This window comes from Chenopodium quinoa, unplaced genomic scaffold, assembly GCF_001683475.1.
Source record: "Chenopodium quinoa cultivar QQ74 unplaced genomic scaffold, ASM168347v1, whole genome shotgun sequence".
In the NCBI taxonomy this organism is placed as follows: Eukaryota; Viridiplantae; Streptophyta; class Magnoliopsida; order Caryophyllales; family Amaranthaceae; genus Chenopodium; species Chenopodium quinoa.
The window spans coordinates 3,407,144-3,422,845 of NW_018744080.1; the positions used below are offsets into that span (position 1 = coordinate 3,407,144).

A 15,702-nucleotide genomic window follows, 5' to 3' on the forward strand; every position below is an offset into this window, starting at 1 on the left:
GAAAGATCTGCCTCATACACAGGCAGATACGAGTCCTACACTCCGCTCTCTCTTCCACGCGCCAAAATTTACAGCGTGACGAAGGTGGAGCAGAGTTACCGAAAGCCGAGACCACTCCCAGAGTGGTATCAGCGAAAAAATAAAAATCAGTGGTGCGAGTTCCACGAGTCTTCGGGACACAACACTGAGGAGTGTATCCAACTGAAGGACCAGATAGAGGACATGGTCCGGAAGGGATACTTGAAAAAATACATCGCGGATCACCGCGAGAAAAAAGAATCCGAGAAGTCAGCAAAGGACTCTCGGCAAGACCTCGACTTCCCCCGGAAAAACAGTAAAAAGCCGGAGGGGAAATTCCCTCCGATCAATGTTATCTCGGGAGGAATATACTCTCGGAAGGAGCACAAGCGACACCTTAGAGCTTTGACTCACCAGGTGAACAACGCTGACATTCAATCTCCCCAGTCGCCGGTGCCGAACATGACGTTCACAGCCGCCGACTGCCGGGGGATTACGCTCCCTCACAAGGATCCGTTGGTGATCATCGCCACGGTGGCCAACCACGACGTCAGTAAGGTCCTTGTTGACGGTGGCAGCGGAGCAAACATTCTGTTCCGAAAGGCCTACAATCAAATCAAGCTGAAGCCCAAGCATCTTACGCCGGTACCCTACCCGGTATCCGGGTTCAACGGGGCTTCAACTTATCCAGATGGGAAGGTGACACTTCCTGTCACCATCGGCTGCGATGAGGCAGCCAGGAACGTCATGATTGAATTTTTGGTAATTGACGCTCCTTCAGTGTACAACGTGATTTTGGGGAGACCCATAATTCATGAGATCCAAGGGGTCGTCTCAACTTATCATCAGCTGATGATTTACGTCTCAGACGCCGACTTCCCCGAAAGGATACAGGGCAACCAAAAGGACGCCCGAAGGTGCAACTACCTCAAACCATCCAATAGTCGCCCAGATGACAAGGATGAGGAGGAGAAAGAAAAAGAAAGAGAGCCGAGCACAAAAAAACCAAAAGGCCTAAGTGCTTCGGCCCAAGGATCTGTACCCAGAGGTAAAGGGCCCGAAAGGGAAAAGGCTAGCTCTTCAGCTGAGCCGCAAGACTCAGAGAGCCAGCCGAAGAATAAAAAGACTGGGACACCTGCCGACATTGGCAGCAGGCCAGATTATGAAGAGTCCAGTCCATCAGCAATGGACATGGACCAACAGACTGAAACAGTTGAGTTGGCCGAAGGAGATGTTGAGAAATGTGTAACAATCGGGATGGACCTTGATCCGAACACCCGTTGTGAACTTATTCAGCTCCTTCGGGACAACAGAGATGTGTTTGCTTTCTCGGCAGCTGATATGCCCGGGATAAGTTCAGACCTCATCTCCCATAAGCTTAATGTTGACCCGACGTGTCGACCAGTTAAGCAAAAGAAGCGGAATTACTCCGCCAATAAGAACCGAGACATCGCAGCTGAGGTCAAAAAATTGTTGGAGGCGCTGGAGGAGCTCCCTGGAACCCTTTGGTCCCTTCGGACAACTGAAAAAGAGGCAACGGGCCACTCACCTTTTGAACTGGTGTATGGTGCCGAAGCCGTCCTTCCAGTGGAAATTGGCTCTGAGAGCCTTCGAGTGCACCACTTCTCGGCTGAGAATAAGCGACTGATGAGGGAATCTCTTGATTTCCTTGACGAAGTAAGAGACTCAGCCCGAGACAGGATGGCCGCTTATAAGCAGAGAGTCAGCAAATTTTATAACCGAAGGGTCCATGCAAGGCCTCTCAAAATTGGAGACCTTGTCCTTCGGAATGCTGCTGCAGTTCAGAAAGGCCGAATCCATGGGAAACTCTCAGCTGCATGGGAAGGACCTTATGAAATCTATGATGAGCTTCAGCCAGGGACATACCGACTTCGGCAGTTGGATGGAACTGAGTTGAAAAATCACTGGAACGCTGATGTACTGAAAAAATACCATGTGTAAACCCTTCGGGACAGAACAATCTTTGTAAGTACATTTTGAATTAATGAAAGGCCTTGGAGCCGCCATTTATATAAATATTTGCAACTTTTTATCCTTTCAAAGTTTTCTTCGTTCTATCTACTCTTTAAGGGTTTTTTATTCAGCCTCGTCTGAAACCTTCGCCTTCGGGTAACTGGGTTTCAGATTGCTGACAAAACTCGTCTTTTTAAAGAACACTGGTCTTTCAGCTGAAGTCAAACTTCAGTAAGACTTGTTCTCCAAAGACATGAGTCCATGGACAATTCTGGGATATTGCCTTAACTGAGCCTTGTATCCCAGAGAGCCATTATCCGAAACATTGCCTTAAGTTGGCCCTGTGTTTCGGGTATCCATTTTTCAAAGATAGACAGAAAATCAAGGATAACAGCAACAGTTGAAAATTGTTTAATCAGCCTCGTCTGAAACCTTCGCCTTCGGGTAACTGGGTTTCAGATTGCTGACAAAACTCGTCTTTTTAAAGAACATTGGTCTTTCAGCTGAAGTCCAACTTCAGTAAGATTTGTTCTCCAAAGTCATGAGTCCATGGACAATTCTGGGATATTGCCTTAACTGAGTCTTGTATCCCAGAAAGCTAATATCCGAAGCATTGCCTTCAGTTGACCCTGTGTTTCGGATATCCAATTTTCAGCTGAACTCAATCTTCAGTAAGACTTGTATTCCAGAAGCACTGCCTTCAGTTGGCCCTGTGTTTCGGATACCCATTTTAAAGAAGTGAAGAAATTGTTTATTCAGCTGAAGCCATACTTCAATTTCTGGGGGGGCAAGAAGCACTATCAGTGCAAGTTTATGTTCGGCAGAATGAAAGAAACAGTAAAGCATTCAAAAACAAAGCAGCTGAAGAAAAGAGCATTAAATTACTCAGAAATTGAGCTACAAGTTCAATTAAACTGTATCGGCAGCCGCCCACAAGCGGAAAATAACAGCTGCCGAAATACGTACATAAGCAAAAAAAATAAACTGTTGTACGACAAGGCAAGCTGAAGCAAAAAACAAGGCAAAAAATTCAGAAAGCGGCAAGTCTAAAGTTAAGCGCATGATGAACCGCAAGATTCTGAAGACGACTGCCCGAGTTCCTATGCTTCAGCCCGAGGATCAGACTGATCAGCGTTGTTGAGCCCCATGGTGGCCTCAGCCCCAGCAGCAGAAGAAGCAGGCTTTGCACTCTGCCGAGCCTCCCTTTCCCTCTGTTCAGCCTCCAACTCCATTCTCTCAGCTTCCTCTTCGGCTTCCTCAGCCTTAAGAATTTCAGCTTCGACTGGAGTTGCATACTTCATATGAGGGTCTTCAGGATTCTGGACCCATTCAGCACATTTGGACCAGTCCAGCTTCGGCTCAGCATGAAGGCAGACTCTTCGGCATACTCTGAACCCGTTTCTGAAACCCATTTCATATTCTTCCTGGGTATAGACACGGACTTTGAGTAGAGCCTCCGCATCAGCCAGCTTCTTCTGGGTCTCCTCCAAGTCTTCCTTGGATTTCTTCAGCTCATCGGCGAGCTTGGAGGAGGAACCTTTCAGCTCATTCAGCTCCTGCTGAACTTGGGAAGCCTTTGTCTGAGCCTGGGCCACTTCTACTTTTTTGGCCATCAGTTGATCCTCGGCCTCATGGAGTTTAGCTCTTTGAACTTCAGCAGCAACAGCAACCTCTGAGAGTTGGACATCCCTGGCTTGGAGCAGCTCTTCAGCAGCCATTCTGCTGGCTTCAAGAGCTTCTAGTCGTTGCTGCACTTCAGCTTGTGCAGCAGCTCCTTCCTGAATACGGCTCTCAACGGCAGCCTTAAATTTGGAGACGTCCACTCCCATGTGCTCCTGGAGGAATTTTTCCCCTTCCATCAGTGGGGGAAAAACTTCCTTCTCCATAGCGTCGCAGAAGGTTTTGAGGGCTTCAGCAGCTTTTTTCTCGTACTCCTCACCCTTCTGCTGCTTCTCTTCAGCTGCTGCTTGCTTCAGCTTAGCAAGCTTTAATTCCTCTTCAGCTACCTTCTTGTCGTGCTCGGCAGCATCTACCCTATCTTGTAGGGTATCTATCAGCTCTACAGTGAGAGTCTGATTGTGCACGAACTGAAAACAGGAGCACAAGTTAAAAAAAAAATAAAGGTAAATAAAAATAGAGCTGAATTTTAGAGGAAATAAAGGCAAGGAAAATCACCTGCATCATCAGCAGTTGGTTAGACCTGGCTGGGTCAGGAACTGATCTGCTGGATTCGCCCATCCCAGCAGTGGCCTTCAGCGACCAGATTCTTGCCCTATCTACTTCAGACATGCCAGCAAAATCGCCGAAGTAGGCTGCAGCACCTTCACGGTTCTGACCCCATATGAGGTCCCAGATGTGATCTGGGATTGGAATTCGGGGGGCCGAGAAACCCATTTCTCCAGATTGCAGAGTCTGGAAAGAAGGAAAGGATGACGATGGAGCTTCTTTAGCTTTGGATGGCTCAGCATCATCCTTCTCAGAAGAGTCAATTACTATGACCTCTTCTTCTTCAGGGGTGAGGACGAAAGCCTCAACCTCTCTTGCAATGTCTGCCGTGAAACCCTCAGCACTGGGCATCACGGCATCCTTATTTTTGTGCTCAGCAGCACTCTCCTGAATTGCTTCTTGGATCCCTCCCTTAGATTCGGGAGTTCTCTGATCCACCTCCATCCCAGGAGGTGGCGGAGGGGTCTTTTGAGGTGATTGGGGTGGTGGCCGGGGAACCCTCGGCGATCCATTGCCTTCCTCGGGTTCCCTTATTTCAACGCCGATGGTCATCGGCCTCCGCTGAAAGTCATGAGGGCCGATAATGGCCATTCTTCGGCGCCTTTTCTGAAGGGGCTGCTCGTCCATGTCTGAGTCTGAAGACTCTTCTTGTATTTGGTCTTCGGGATGAACAGGGGCTTTCCCTTCTCTGTGTCTGTTACTCTCTTCAGACTGTAACAGACAGGGGGGAGGAAGAATGTGAGTAAAAAAAAAAAAAAAAAAAGAAGAAGAAAGACAAAGTTAAGTCTGAAAGCTCACCGAGGTCTTCAGCAAAGCCTCGTCTTCTTCAGCTGCCCTAGCTGCAGCTTCTTTTTCAGCAGCTCTGGAGGACCCTTCTCCTCCTTCGCAAGCTTCGAGAACCCGTGCAACCTCTTCGGCTGTACGGGCAGCTTCAGCTTCTTCGTCCAGCAGCTGAAACCAGGGGTCTCTCTTCTTCCACCAAGGCTTCTGCCTCTGATACAGAGCAACAGCCTCAATTTGGAAGTGGGAAGAGTCTAGATGAACTTCCCTATGCCTCGGTTCAGTGATAGACGGGGCCCGATCAGTTACAACTCGTTCTCGGTTGACACCAAGACGAGCGTAGTTAATGCCAACGTTGGTCTCGTCCCGCTCTGAAAAAGAAAAGGGGAAAGGTCAGTTCAGATAGGTTGGCACAGCATAAAAAAGCGAAGCGAGAGAAGAAAAAGAGAATTAAAAAGCCTCGGCCCCAACCGAAGAAGCTTACCATCCTTAAACTTTCGGCTGAGGCCAACAGCTGCTAGCATGTTCTCTTGGAAAACATAATGCGTATCGGGGAGCCAAGTCTCCGGGATATGCTGCATTCGGCCGCTGCCCCCCCGGTTCGGCAGCTTGCCGAAGATATGTTGTTGATCAAGGTTCGGATCCGGCCCGTTATCTGCGGGGGGACCTAGACTTCCCATGTCGGGATCAGGCTCAGCAAGGTACCGGGGAGCGCTGAAGACGCAAGGGTGGCCCGGATCTGTGGGTGCCCTAACCCAAATCCATTGACCTCTCCAGTCCTTGTCTGAAGAGTCGTTCGGCCACATGGTTAGGTACTGGGGCCGGGACTCAATCCGGTACCACCCAGAACCATGACTTCCGTGCCCACTTTGAATATTTGGCACTAGCCGATGAAGCTTTTTGAAGCAGTGCAGGTTCGGCACATACTTGAAGAACTTGCAGACCCATAAGTATGTCATCACCCTTCGGATGCTGGTGGGAGTTAACTGACATAGGGAGATATTGTAATGGATCAGCAAGTCTCGGACGAATACGTCCAAAGGGAACCTCAGCCCGTACTGAAGCTGTCTTGTGTACACCCCCACATACCCCGGGGGTGGACGATGGATTCTATCGGATGCCGCGGGCATTCGGCACCAATACCCATCAGCTTCAAAAATGCCGTAATGCAACTCAATTTGCTCGGCAAACCGATATTGTTCGGCATTCTCCACCCACCATGAGTAGGGGCGGTTCTTTATCATGGCCGAAGCTACTTCGGCATTCTCCCACTCTGAAAACCCGGGGAGGATATCCCAAAGGACAGCGGGAACTTCATCGTCCCGTCCAGAAGCGCTCGGCCCCTCCGTTCTCTGAGGAGGAGCCGAGGAAATTGGAGTCGCCCTAATCCCTTCAGCAAGGTCAGACTCTGGCCTTTGTCCATTCCAGGTCCCAATCCTGTTCCTAGGATCGGGAATTGGCCTTGCTCTTCTTGGAGCACGGGCTCTACCTCTAACTCCTCTTGCCATTGATTATTTCGAAGAAAAAAGTCGAAAAAAAGGGAAGGAGTTCGAATTCGAAGAAAAATAAACTGAAATCAAAGGAATTTACCTTAATCTGAAGCGAAAGTTGCCGATTTACGAGTTCGTAGTGGCAAGTCTCAGTTTCTAAGCTTAATGCTCGGGGAATTTGCGAAGTTTTGATGCGGGTTCTTGGTTTCTCTCGAGAATTCTGGGTTTGTGTTGGTGAATAAGTGAGGAGAGATGACGCGCCTCTGTTTATATCTCCAGGAATGGGATACGGGGAGTCCGCGTTTCAATTTCTCTTAAATACCCCACTAAGTAACCGTTAAACACACGACCTTGCGATTAAACTGCCCATTATCCGTCCAACTTCCACCATCATCCGCCTTAACCGTTGTTATCTCATTAATTACGGTTTAAATTCAAACTTTTGGATTAATTAAATCATTTACTTCCCTCCTTTTCTGAATTAAATCAAACCCGACCCGTCATCCTTCCAAATCGGGTCTGGGGGGCAAGTTGTTTGGGTCCAATTTAGTCCAATTGGGCCTAGGCATTAAATGATCCAATTAAAAGCCCAAGGTCAAGGTTCAACTCTCCCATTGTGCTAAAGTCAAAGGTCAGCCCTCAAAGCAAGCCAATTGGGCTAAGGCCCAACCTCTCCATGTATGAAGAGGTATAAAAGCCATCAATATTCATACATTCATTATTATTCATAGATTCATATATTCTCATATATTCAAGCAAAGCCTCAAGCAACTAATTCTCTTGCATAGTGTTCTTTTTCTACACATTGTACTGACTTTAGCATCGGAGGGGCCTTCCTCGGCAACACCCCCGAAGCTAGTTTACGTGTGTTTACTGTGCAGGAAACCTTCGGCCCAGCATAACTTGGACCGAATCCAGTCTTCTCCGTTTCAGCGGACCTTCGGCAAGGTCCCATTGTTTTCACCCGAAACATTAAGTAAATAGTAATTATTGTGGAATGAAGCATGTTTCAGACGATAATTGTAGGTACATTAGTTCTTTCTGTAGACTATGGCCAAACTGAATGCTACAACAGTCTAACCTGCACTTGTGTCATTAAGGTGTACCATCTGAACTCATTGCGCTGTAAACTGGGCCTAGCAAATCTTCAAACGGAGTCTATATAAAGACGATGATACATACTTCGTATGTCAATTCAAACAGCTAATTTCACTTAATTTTAAGATATATTAAGTTTACTTGATTCAAAAATTCCAGAGCGAACTCTAAATGATGTTCCAGAATAACAGGGTGAGCCAAGTACTACATCATGCATTCGGACTTGTGATATAATGTAATGTGAATTCTGATATGATGAAATTAAAACTAAAATCTGATACCTAACTGAAACACAATCCAAAGTCGGTTTACTGATATTTCAATCCGGATTTATATTTCTGCCCTATAACCCCCACCTCCAAAATAATAATCATGTTTAGGATTTAGGAGTTGCTTATTTTGATGCTCCAATTTTAGATAGTTTTGAGTCCTATGACCTAGGCCTCCACAATAGGCACATCCAGTGGCTGCTTCTTCTGTTTGGAAATCAAGTAGAGCCAATACTGGAGGTACTCTCTGATTGGCTTCTAGGAGAAGGTGTTTTTGATCAAGCAGTGTAGTCTCACTTTGGCTATTATTTATGAAGGTTGTTGCGGTTCCTGTATTTCCAAATCTTCTTGTCCGACCTATACGGTGTACATAATTGCCAATCTCAGCGGGCATGTCATAGTTAATGACATGTTGGATATCAGGAAAATCCAGCCCTTTTAAGGCCACATCAGTGGCGACTAAGACATCTTTGTTCCTGGATTTAAAAGCCTTTATCGCGTAATCCCTCTCTTGTTGATCCTTGCCACCGTGGATTGCAACTGCATCAACTCCTTTGAGTAGGAGATAATCGTGGATATTGTCTACATCAAGTTTGTTCTCGGAAAATATGACAAATGGGGGTGGGGATTTTTGCAAGCACTCGAGGAGTTGAACTAATTTTGCATCCTGTTTCACATAACTTCCTGGATGATATCAAGATTAGCAGCCCCAGGTCGACCAACATTAACAACTATAGGCTTCACCAGTGCACTTTTAGCAAAGTTTTGGATCCTTGTCGACACAGTGGCAGAGAACAGGACGGTCTATATTCTCTCAATATTAACATGGTATCGGAGCAAAGGAAACATTAAATCCAAATTCTACCCAACTTATACTCCCACAATATAAATATCTATCTTAACGGTTTTTTTTTTTTTTTTTTTGGGAAAAGAGGATTCAACAAAAAATAAAAATAAAAACATATGAAAAGCTATTTATACCCCCTAAGTTCTGCGTATATAAAATTATATTAGGATATATTTTTAATTTGTTAACTGATAATATTTATCTTAGAGTCCTAATATTAGGCATACACTATTATGATAGATTTTGAAGGTCAGTCCTGTCCACTAATTAGAACATAAACGCATTCTTTCTTGTCATATGCAGTAATTTCAATACTTGTATTTTTCTTTGCCAGATATTTCAATGAGCTATTTTTTTTTGTGGAAAGCTCATAAAAGACTGCTACTCATACGTAATAGAAGTGAACAACTAATCTAAGTGCAAAGCCAATTATAGCAAGCAAGACAAACAAGATGAGATGAACCTTTTTGTTGCGATTCACTTTCATTTTAGCAACCAAGAGAAGCTAAACCTCATAACACAAAACAAGCAGCCAGACAAGCAATAAGTTGCTGGCATTCCAAATCATTGTCAATCCTCAAATTATATTACTCTGTATATGAGACTGCTTATAAAAGAAAAATGGCAGCAAGATAGACCACTACAAAGAAAGTCTCCTATATTTGGCAATTACTACACAGCCATTACAACATTGGCTTCAGCACTATACTCAAGTTTTTCATATGTTCATTGACAGCACCATTGCTTCGTTGTCTTCTCTTGTCCCGGGACTAGAGACGACACAAAATTCAAGGGGTATCCATTTTCAGATAGACCAATACAAAGACAATCCGCTATATTTGGCAATTACTACAAAGCAATTTCAACATTAGCTTCAGGGTTGCACATTCAGCACCATACTCAAGTTTTTCATAAGTTCAACTTTTGAGAGCACCATTGCTTCATTGTCTTCTCTTATCCCGGGACCAGAGACGACACAAAATTCAGGGGGTATGTACTTGTTGACGTTACCATAAAAAACATTGTCATCCGCCTTTAAAACGTATGTACAGTGTGACAATTGGCACAAGCGACGAAACTCTGGTGTTGATAGCCACACAAAACAGCTTTCCTTGGATTCAACTTCGAGAATAAACACCATTTCTGTTTTCTCCTCAACAAACAGAAGTGGTTGATCACCGATCTTCAACTTATACTCAACCCCTTGAGTAATTGTAGTATGCTCGTGGCAAAGAGTCAAGTGATGAGTTAAGCCATCATAGTTGCTGAAGTTGCAATTTTTAAAAGGGCACTTGGTCTTCAAAAATTTGCAGGTCCTTTTATGGATGTCTCTTCTCGTGTATTTCAGTAAACGAGTACAGCCTCTATTATAGAATTTACAGTTGACTTTTATTGAATTTATGACATTTTCGAGTGTTCGATTGCGCGCTACAAAACCTTGGCGGCACAAATGACATTGCACACAATTTGATGAAAGCAGAAGGCATTGTTCACAAATATTAGAATGCTCATTCGCACAGATTAGGATCTCTCCTCTTAAAGGATTGAAGCAAACAGAACATTCCAATTCAATGTTAAATTTCCAAAAAAAAACGTAGGATTTTCACGAAAACAAACATCAAATAAATGTCGATTACGTTCATTGGATTCAAAATTAAAGAATTTTTTATTTAAACCAAAAAATATGCAAATATAATAAATTTTAAAATAAAAAAAAAAAAAAAAAAAAAAAAAAAACATTATTATATCTCTCCTCTTAAAGGATTGAAACAAACACAACATTCCAATTCGGTAGGATCTATAGTCCAATAATTATAATCTGTATATACAAATTTAAAATAAATTCAATGTTAAATTTCCAAAAAACATAGGATTTTCACGAAAACAAACATCAAATAAATGTCTATTACGTACTTTGGATTCAAAATTAAAGAATTTTTTATTTTAACCAAAAAAAATATGCAAATGAAATAAATTTAAAAATAAAAATAAAAAAAAAATTAAAAATTAAAAGTTAAATTAAAGAAATAAATAAAATACCTTCTTGAGAATCCATCAAATTGAATAAGGGAATTGCGTTAGATGAAATGAAAGATGATGAAGTCAGAGGAGAGAGAAACAAGAAACGCAGAAAATCAAAATTTATGGTTGGAGAAAACAGAGAACAAGGGTGAGGAGTAGCAAGAATCCACTTCTTGATGAATAAAAGGACCAATTACAGATTGAATTGAACAATTGATTACGTTTGACGAACGAAAAGATGATGAAATTTGCAGGGAGAGATGAAACAAAAGTTGCAGAGTTTTGAGTTTGTAATTGCAGAAGGCAGAGAGCAAGAAATAGGAATAGCCGAGTACTTTTGAATTAATAGATAGGTTTAATGGAAATTTTAGGGATTTGAAAAGAAATTTCATATTATTTGCACTATTTACTTAATAACCGATACTTTGTATATGAATTTCTCTTAAAGTTGGGCAATGTTGAAGTCACAAAATTTTGGTGAATTTATTGGCGAAAAAGGTAGTTTTAGAACTTGTTCTTTTCATCTTATTACCAAAATTTGTTGAATCAAATTAGATCAGACCAACTCGTTTTATTTACGTTTGCTTATAAATAAATAACTTTAATTACTTTAATTTTGTATTAAAAAAAATTACAAAAATGAGATATATAGAAAGTAGACATTAATATGAATCTAACAAGACCCAATTTAATGATATTTTCATATACAATGCATCTCTTTCAAGGTCCTTTATTTGATCATCATATGAACTACACAGCCGTCCAGCTGGCAAGGAGATAGAGGATATGTTGCCATTGAAACTTATTTAAGGTAATAAGAAAATTGATTATGAATATACATAATCTTGTAGGACTTTTACAACAAAAACAACCACCGAATATGGATCTCATTAGTTGTAAGGGTTTGGCAAAGCTTAAATAATTAGTCTTACAAGCCCTTACTAAGCAAAACTACCCGAAAATCCAATCCGGTTCCTGATCCAAAAAGTAGGATACTCAATTCAAGATTCACATCGGTTTGGGTATTTGATCCGAAAATTAAGCTATTGGGTAATGTACTGGATATGATTAAAAAAGTAATGGATGCCTAATAATCAATATAATAAGCTTTTTTTACTTAAATTATTTTCTCTAAAACCTAAACTCCTAAATTGTAAACTAAGGCCCTATTCTTTTGGACTAAGAGAGTATGAACTGAATTGAAATGAGCTGAACTGAAAGAAATTTTAGGTTAATAATTGAATTTAAAGAAACTAAGTTAAATTGAAACAAGCTGAACTAAACTAAAATGAAGTCCAAAAAAATAATTTAATTCACATTGGGTTTACTAAACTTTCTCAAGGTACGTATAATTTAATTCCTTTGTGCTCAAATTTCAGCTTTAACCTTGCCGATCTAAAAGTATTGGTCAATTTCGATCTACATTGTTATTCCCTCTTCAACACTAAACCAGGCAGGGCCTAAAGGTTAATCTTGGAGACCTGCGAGCCATTGCATCGCGATTTAGCCCACTTGTAAGTCAATTAAACAGCTAAGCATCTTAGCTTGTGATTTAGATGGTAAGTAATTAGACAACTACCTACAACAACGCAAATCAGAGGGTTATACCAACACAAAGTTCCCTCCATCAGATCAGGCATTTGAGAACAAACAGAAAACATCATTAACTTGGGGCAATAACTCTTTCGCCATTACACAAAACCAGCAGTATGTTCCAGAACCAAATGAATCATCCTAACACAAAAATTTTGACTTGAACAAAAAACTATCTTACTACAAACTAGATAAAATAGAAAATGGCTCGGCATGAAACTCCAGTGAACAGCTCTAGTCCAATAATTCCTCACTTTACCATCATCTTGCATATCCAACTTTCTGAAAGAGGTCATTTGGCAATCAGTTAGTCCTTGAATTTCGTTTAAATATCATTAGCTCAAACTAACCCAGCAAGTCCAGATGATACACACAAAAAAATCATACTATTGCCTGATTTGCATATCTTCATACAAATATAAGAGATTGTAAGCATGAAGAAAAGTATGAAATTGTGAGATTTTGAGAAATTTGAAGTAACCCAACAACTCAGAAATAAGGATTAAGACATAGCAAAAAGGAAAATTTTACATCTGAAATAAAAGGACTGATTATAAAACAATCCATTCTAGGTCCGACCGAAGAATCGAATCCAAAACAGAGGTGTATGACTACTTGTTATGCTGTCAAAATAACGACTCTTTTGACAATGACAAGCTAAAAAACACTATACAAGCATTCATCCTCCAATTCAAACAATCACAAAGAGTACCATATAACAACATAGAATGCAATAAATAATGCCATGTATTATATTAAAGTAGAGAGAATATAACTTGTAAAACAGTCACTCTTTTGGACTCAGGGAACATGTTCCCAAAATATAACCATCTAATCATGAAATGGCAACATAAATTCACTTCTGTACAACCATTCCATAATATCCAATAAACTACTTCCCTTTTGTTAGGGTGAAAAATCTCATTTTCACGATACACCAAAGAGCAAATCCAGCATAGTATAACACCTTAGAAAACAGTCACATAGACATTGCACTCCATAACGCTACAACATATTGGCACAAGAGATTGAACTAGCTAATTAACTAATAGTCACGGCATGGCAATATATAACACATATACCCAAGTATCCAAAAACTGCTAAACCTTTACTAGAATTCGTCATTCGAATCTTTACATTCCTTTGTTTCTCCAAATTCCAACCAAGCACCAAAGAATTCATAATTACTTTTGATTAAATCAAGCAAGCACTGACAGATACATTTCTAATTAACAATAAAAGCTAGTTCTAATGACTTGATGAGCACTGTCCCAAACAGCCTCTCATGATATGCTTAATTTCAGAAGTATACTCATAACTTAAGAGATGCATAGTTTCAAGTTTCGATTATATATCTTACACCCAACAAAATATATCTACTGAGTCTGAAGAATTTTAACATGGAACTTATACAAAACAAAGCATAATAACAAGTCACTTCATCCTTCTGAGGCATCAGCTTCACAGTTACAAATTAAAACAGTATTAAGCATCACATCAGATCAGATCACATTAAGCACAACATTTACTTCTACTCCCCTTCCCACATCACATTAAGCACAACAATCCAAACATCAGCAAAAATGATACTATAAATTTTCTTAAAAATACATACCAATCTACCAAACTGATCAATGGTATCAAATAAAAAAATAAAATAAAAAATAAAATAAAAAATAAAAAAAAACATCACAAATTACCTTCTTCTTAGATGTTGCTGGGATACATCATAACTCTAACCTTGTCTCCCTACAATATTATTCAAAAAAATCAATAATTTCACCCAAAATATGAAGTTGGATTAAAAAAAAGAGAGAGAGAAAGAAATATACCATAGACTTAGGGGGAAGGTTGGAAGTGAACTTAGCGCGAACAACACCACTGTTACCATGAGGCCTGCAAACCTTACCCCAAATGCAACGGTAGTGGGATCCATTCTTCTTAGTTTCAGCCTTGTAAATGTAAGCAATCCTCTTTCCCAAATACCATGCTACTTCTTCTTGTGTGTTCACTCCTTCGATCTGTACTAAGGATGTATTGGGGTACTGGTTCGATTTCGACCTATTTTACATTCAAATGACCCATTTACAACTTAAGCAAACCAAACAATACCCAGAAAACCCGGGTTTAAGGCGGTCGAGTCGCAAAAATTATAGCTTGTTAGGCCAAAACCTAAGGAAAGTGCCGCCCCATTTCCCCATTGGAAAATTAACAGTTTTTCTCATTAAATCAAATGAAACTCTTTGAATTCTCTCCCATATTTCATGTTTTGATTTCCAAACAAAATAGTCTGTAATCAATAATCTCAATTAACATTCTCCTAAAATCTCTTTAGTCAATTATATCTTGAATTGACTGAATTGTCACCTCTATTAATCCCTTTTAATTCAATTTCTCAAACAACCCACCTAAAGTTAAAGTTTTTCAATGGCCAAATTTCCATATATTTATACCAGTATCAAAATCTCTCAATCACAAACTCTCACATTCTACAATATCGTTTCAATTCATTACAAAAAGGGGAAAAAATATCACTGCAGTTCAATTAAATTTCCAGGTTTTATCTATTTTGATTTCAACTAAAGATCAAAGCTTTAGATAAATTTCTGTCGAAAATAACAACGATGTAACAACTTTAATATAATGTAGATTAAATAATTGTTCTGTAAGAAAAATAAGATCGGAATTAATTGAAAAGAGAGAGAGAATAAAAGTGGATATACCTCTTGTAACCTAGGATTGAACCTCTGACATAGAGCCTAACACGCTCACCTTGACGTCCCTTCACCATTTTTGCGCAGCTTTTCTCAAGGAGTGCGAAGAGGAGATTTTAGTTGCAGGAAAATGAGGAAGGCGATAAAGAAAAACCCTAGGAAACCTGTTTTTATAATCCTATTTACAATACGGGTTATGGGTTTGGTTTGTTTGAACTTGGTTTTAACCCATATTTTAACTGGATTTGGGTAACAACTAACAATTTTTTTTTTTTTTTTTTTTTTTTTTATCATCGGACTTGTTATTGTAAAGACTCAAGTTTATAATTTGATAAATCTGATAAATGTTTATCAAATGACATTTTGGTAAAGAAAAGCCTTGGTTTCGTGCTACACGGTTAAAAAAAAAGTATTTATCTTTCGTTTTAGGACATCTTATTGTCACGAATCGATAATTTTCTCGATACCCTGGCACAACAAGTCTTAAATGCATGAGAACCTCCCACCCATGTGTGCCTTACTTATGCATGTGTTTGTGGTGTAGGTTAGTGTCATTATATGTTGTTTCATTAGCTTGTTGTGCATATAGGGAAGACTAGATCGAGCCTCAGGGACTCAGGAATCGCATGAGCGATTTGTGCTCGTCCCATGACATGGCGCTCACGTAGTTA

General features: G+C 40.5%; 2 protein-coding genes across 2 annotated transcripts; both read right to left on the reverse strand.

The window, feature by feature from the left end:
* Window positions 1-7,916: 7,916 nt before the first annotated feature.
* Window positions 7,917-9,843, reverse strand: LOC110691600 (DEAD-box ATP-dependent RNA helicase 35-like). Its single transcript, XM_021868556.1, has 2 exons — window positions 9,603-9,843; window positions 7,917-8,539 (listed from the first exon to the last, which is right to left on the reverse strand). The coding sequence occupies exons 1-2, from the start codon at window positions 9,841-9,843 to the stop codon at window positions 7,917-7,919; spliced, it is 864 nt and encodes a 287-aa protein (XP_021724248.1).
* A 2,520-nt stretch (window positions 9,844-12,363) lies between these two features.
* Window positions 12,364-15,195, reverse strand: LOC110691519 (60S ribosomal protein L35a-3). The gene is made up of 4 exons (XM_021868456.1): window positions 15,041-15,195; window positions 14,150-14,378; window positions 14,018-14,066; window positions 12,364-12,599 (listed from the first exon to the last, which is right to left on the reverse strand). Exons 1-3 carry the CDS (start codon window positions 15,106-15,108, stop codon window positions 14,025-14,027), a joined length of 339 nt encoding a protein of 112 aa, XP_021724148.1. The 5' UTR covers window positions 15,109-15,195; the 3' UTR covers window positions 12,364-12,599; window positions 14,018-14,024.
* Between the last annotated feature and the right edge of the window lie 507 nt (window positions 15,196-15,702).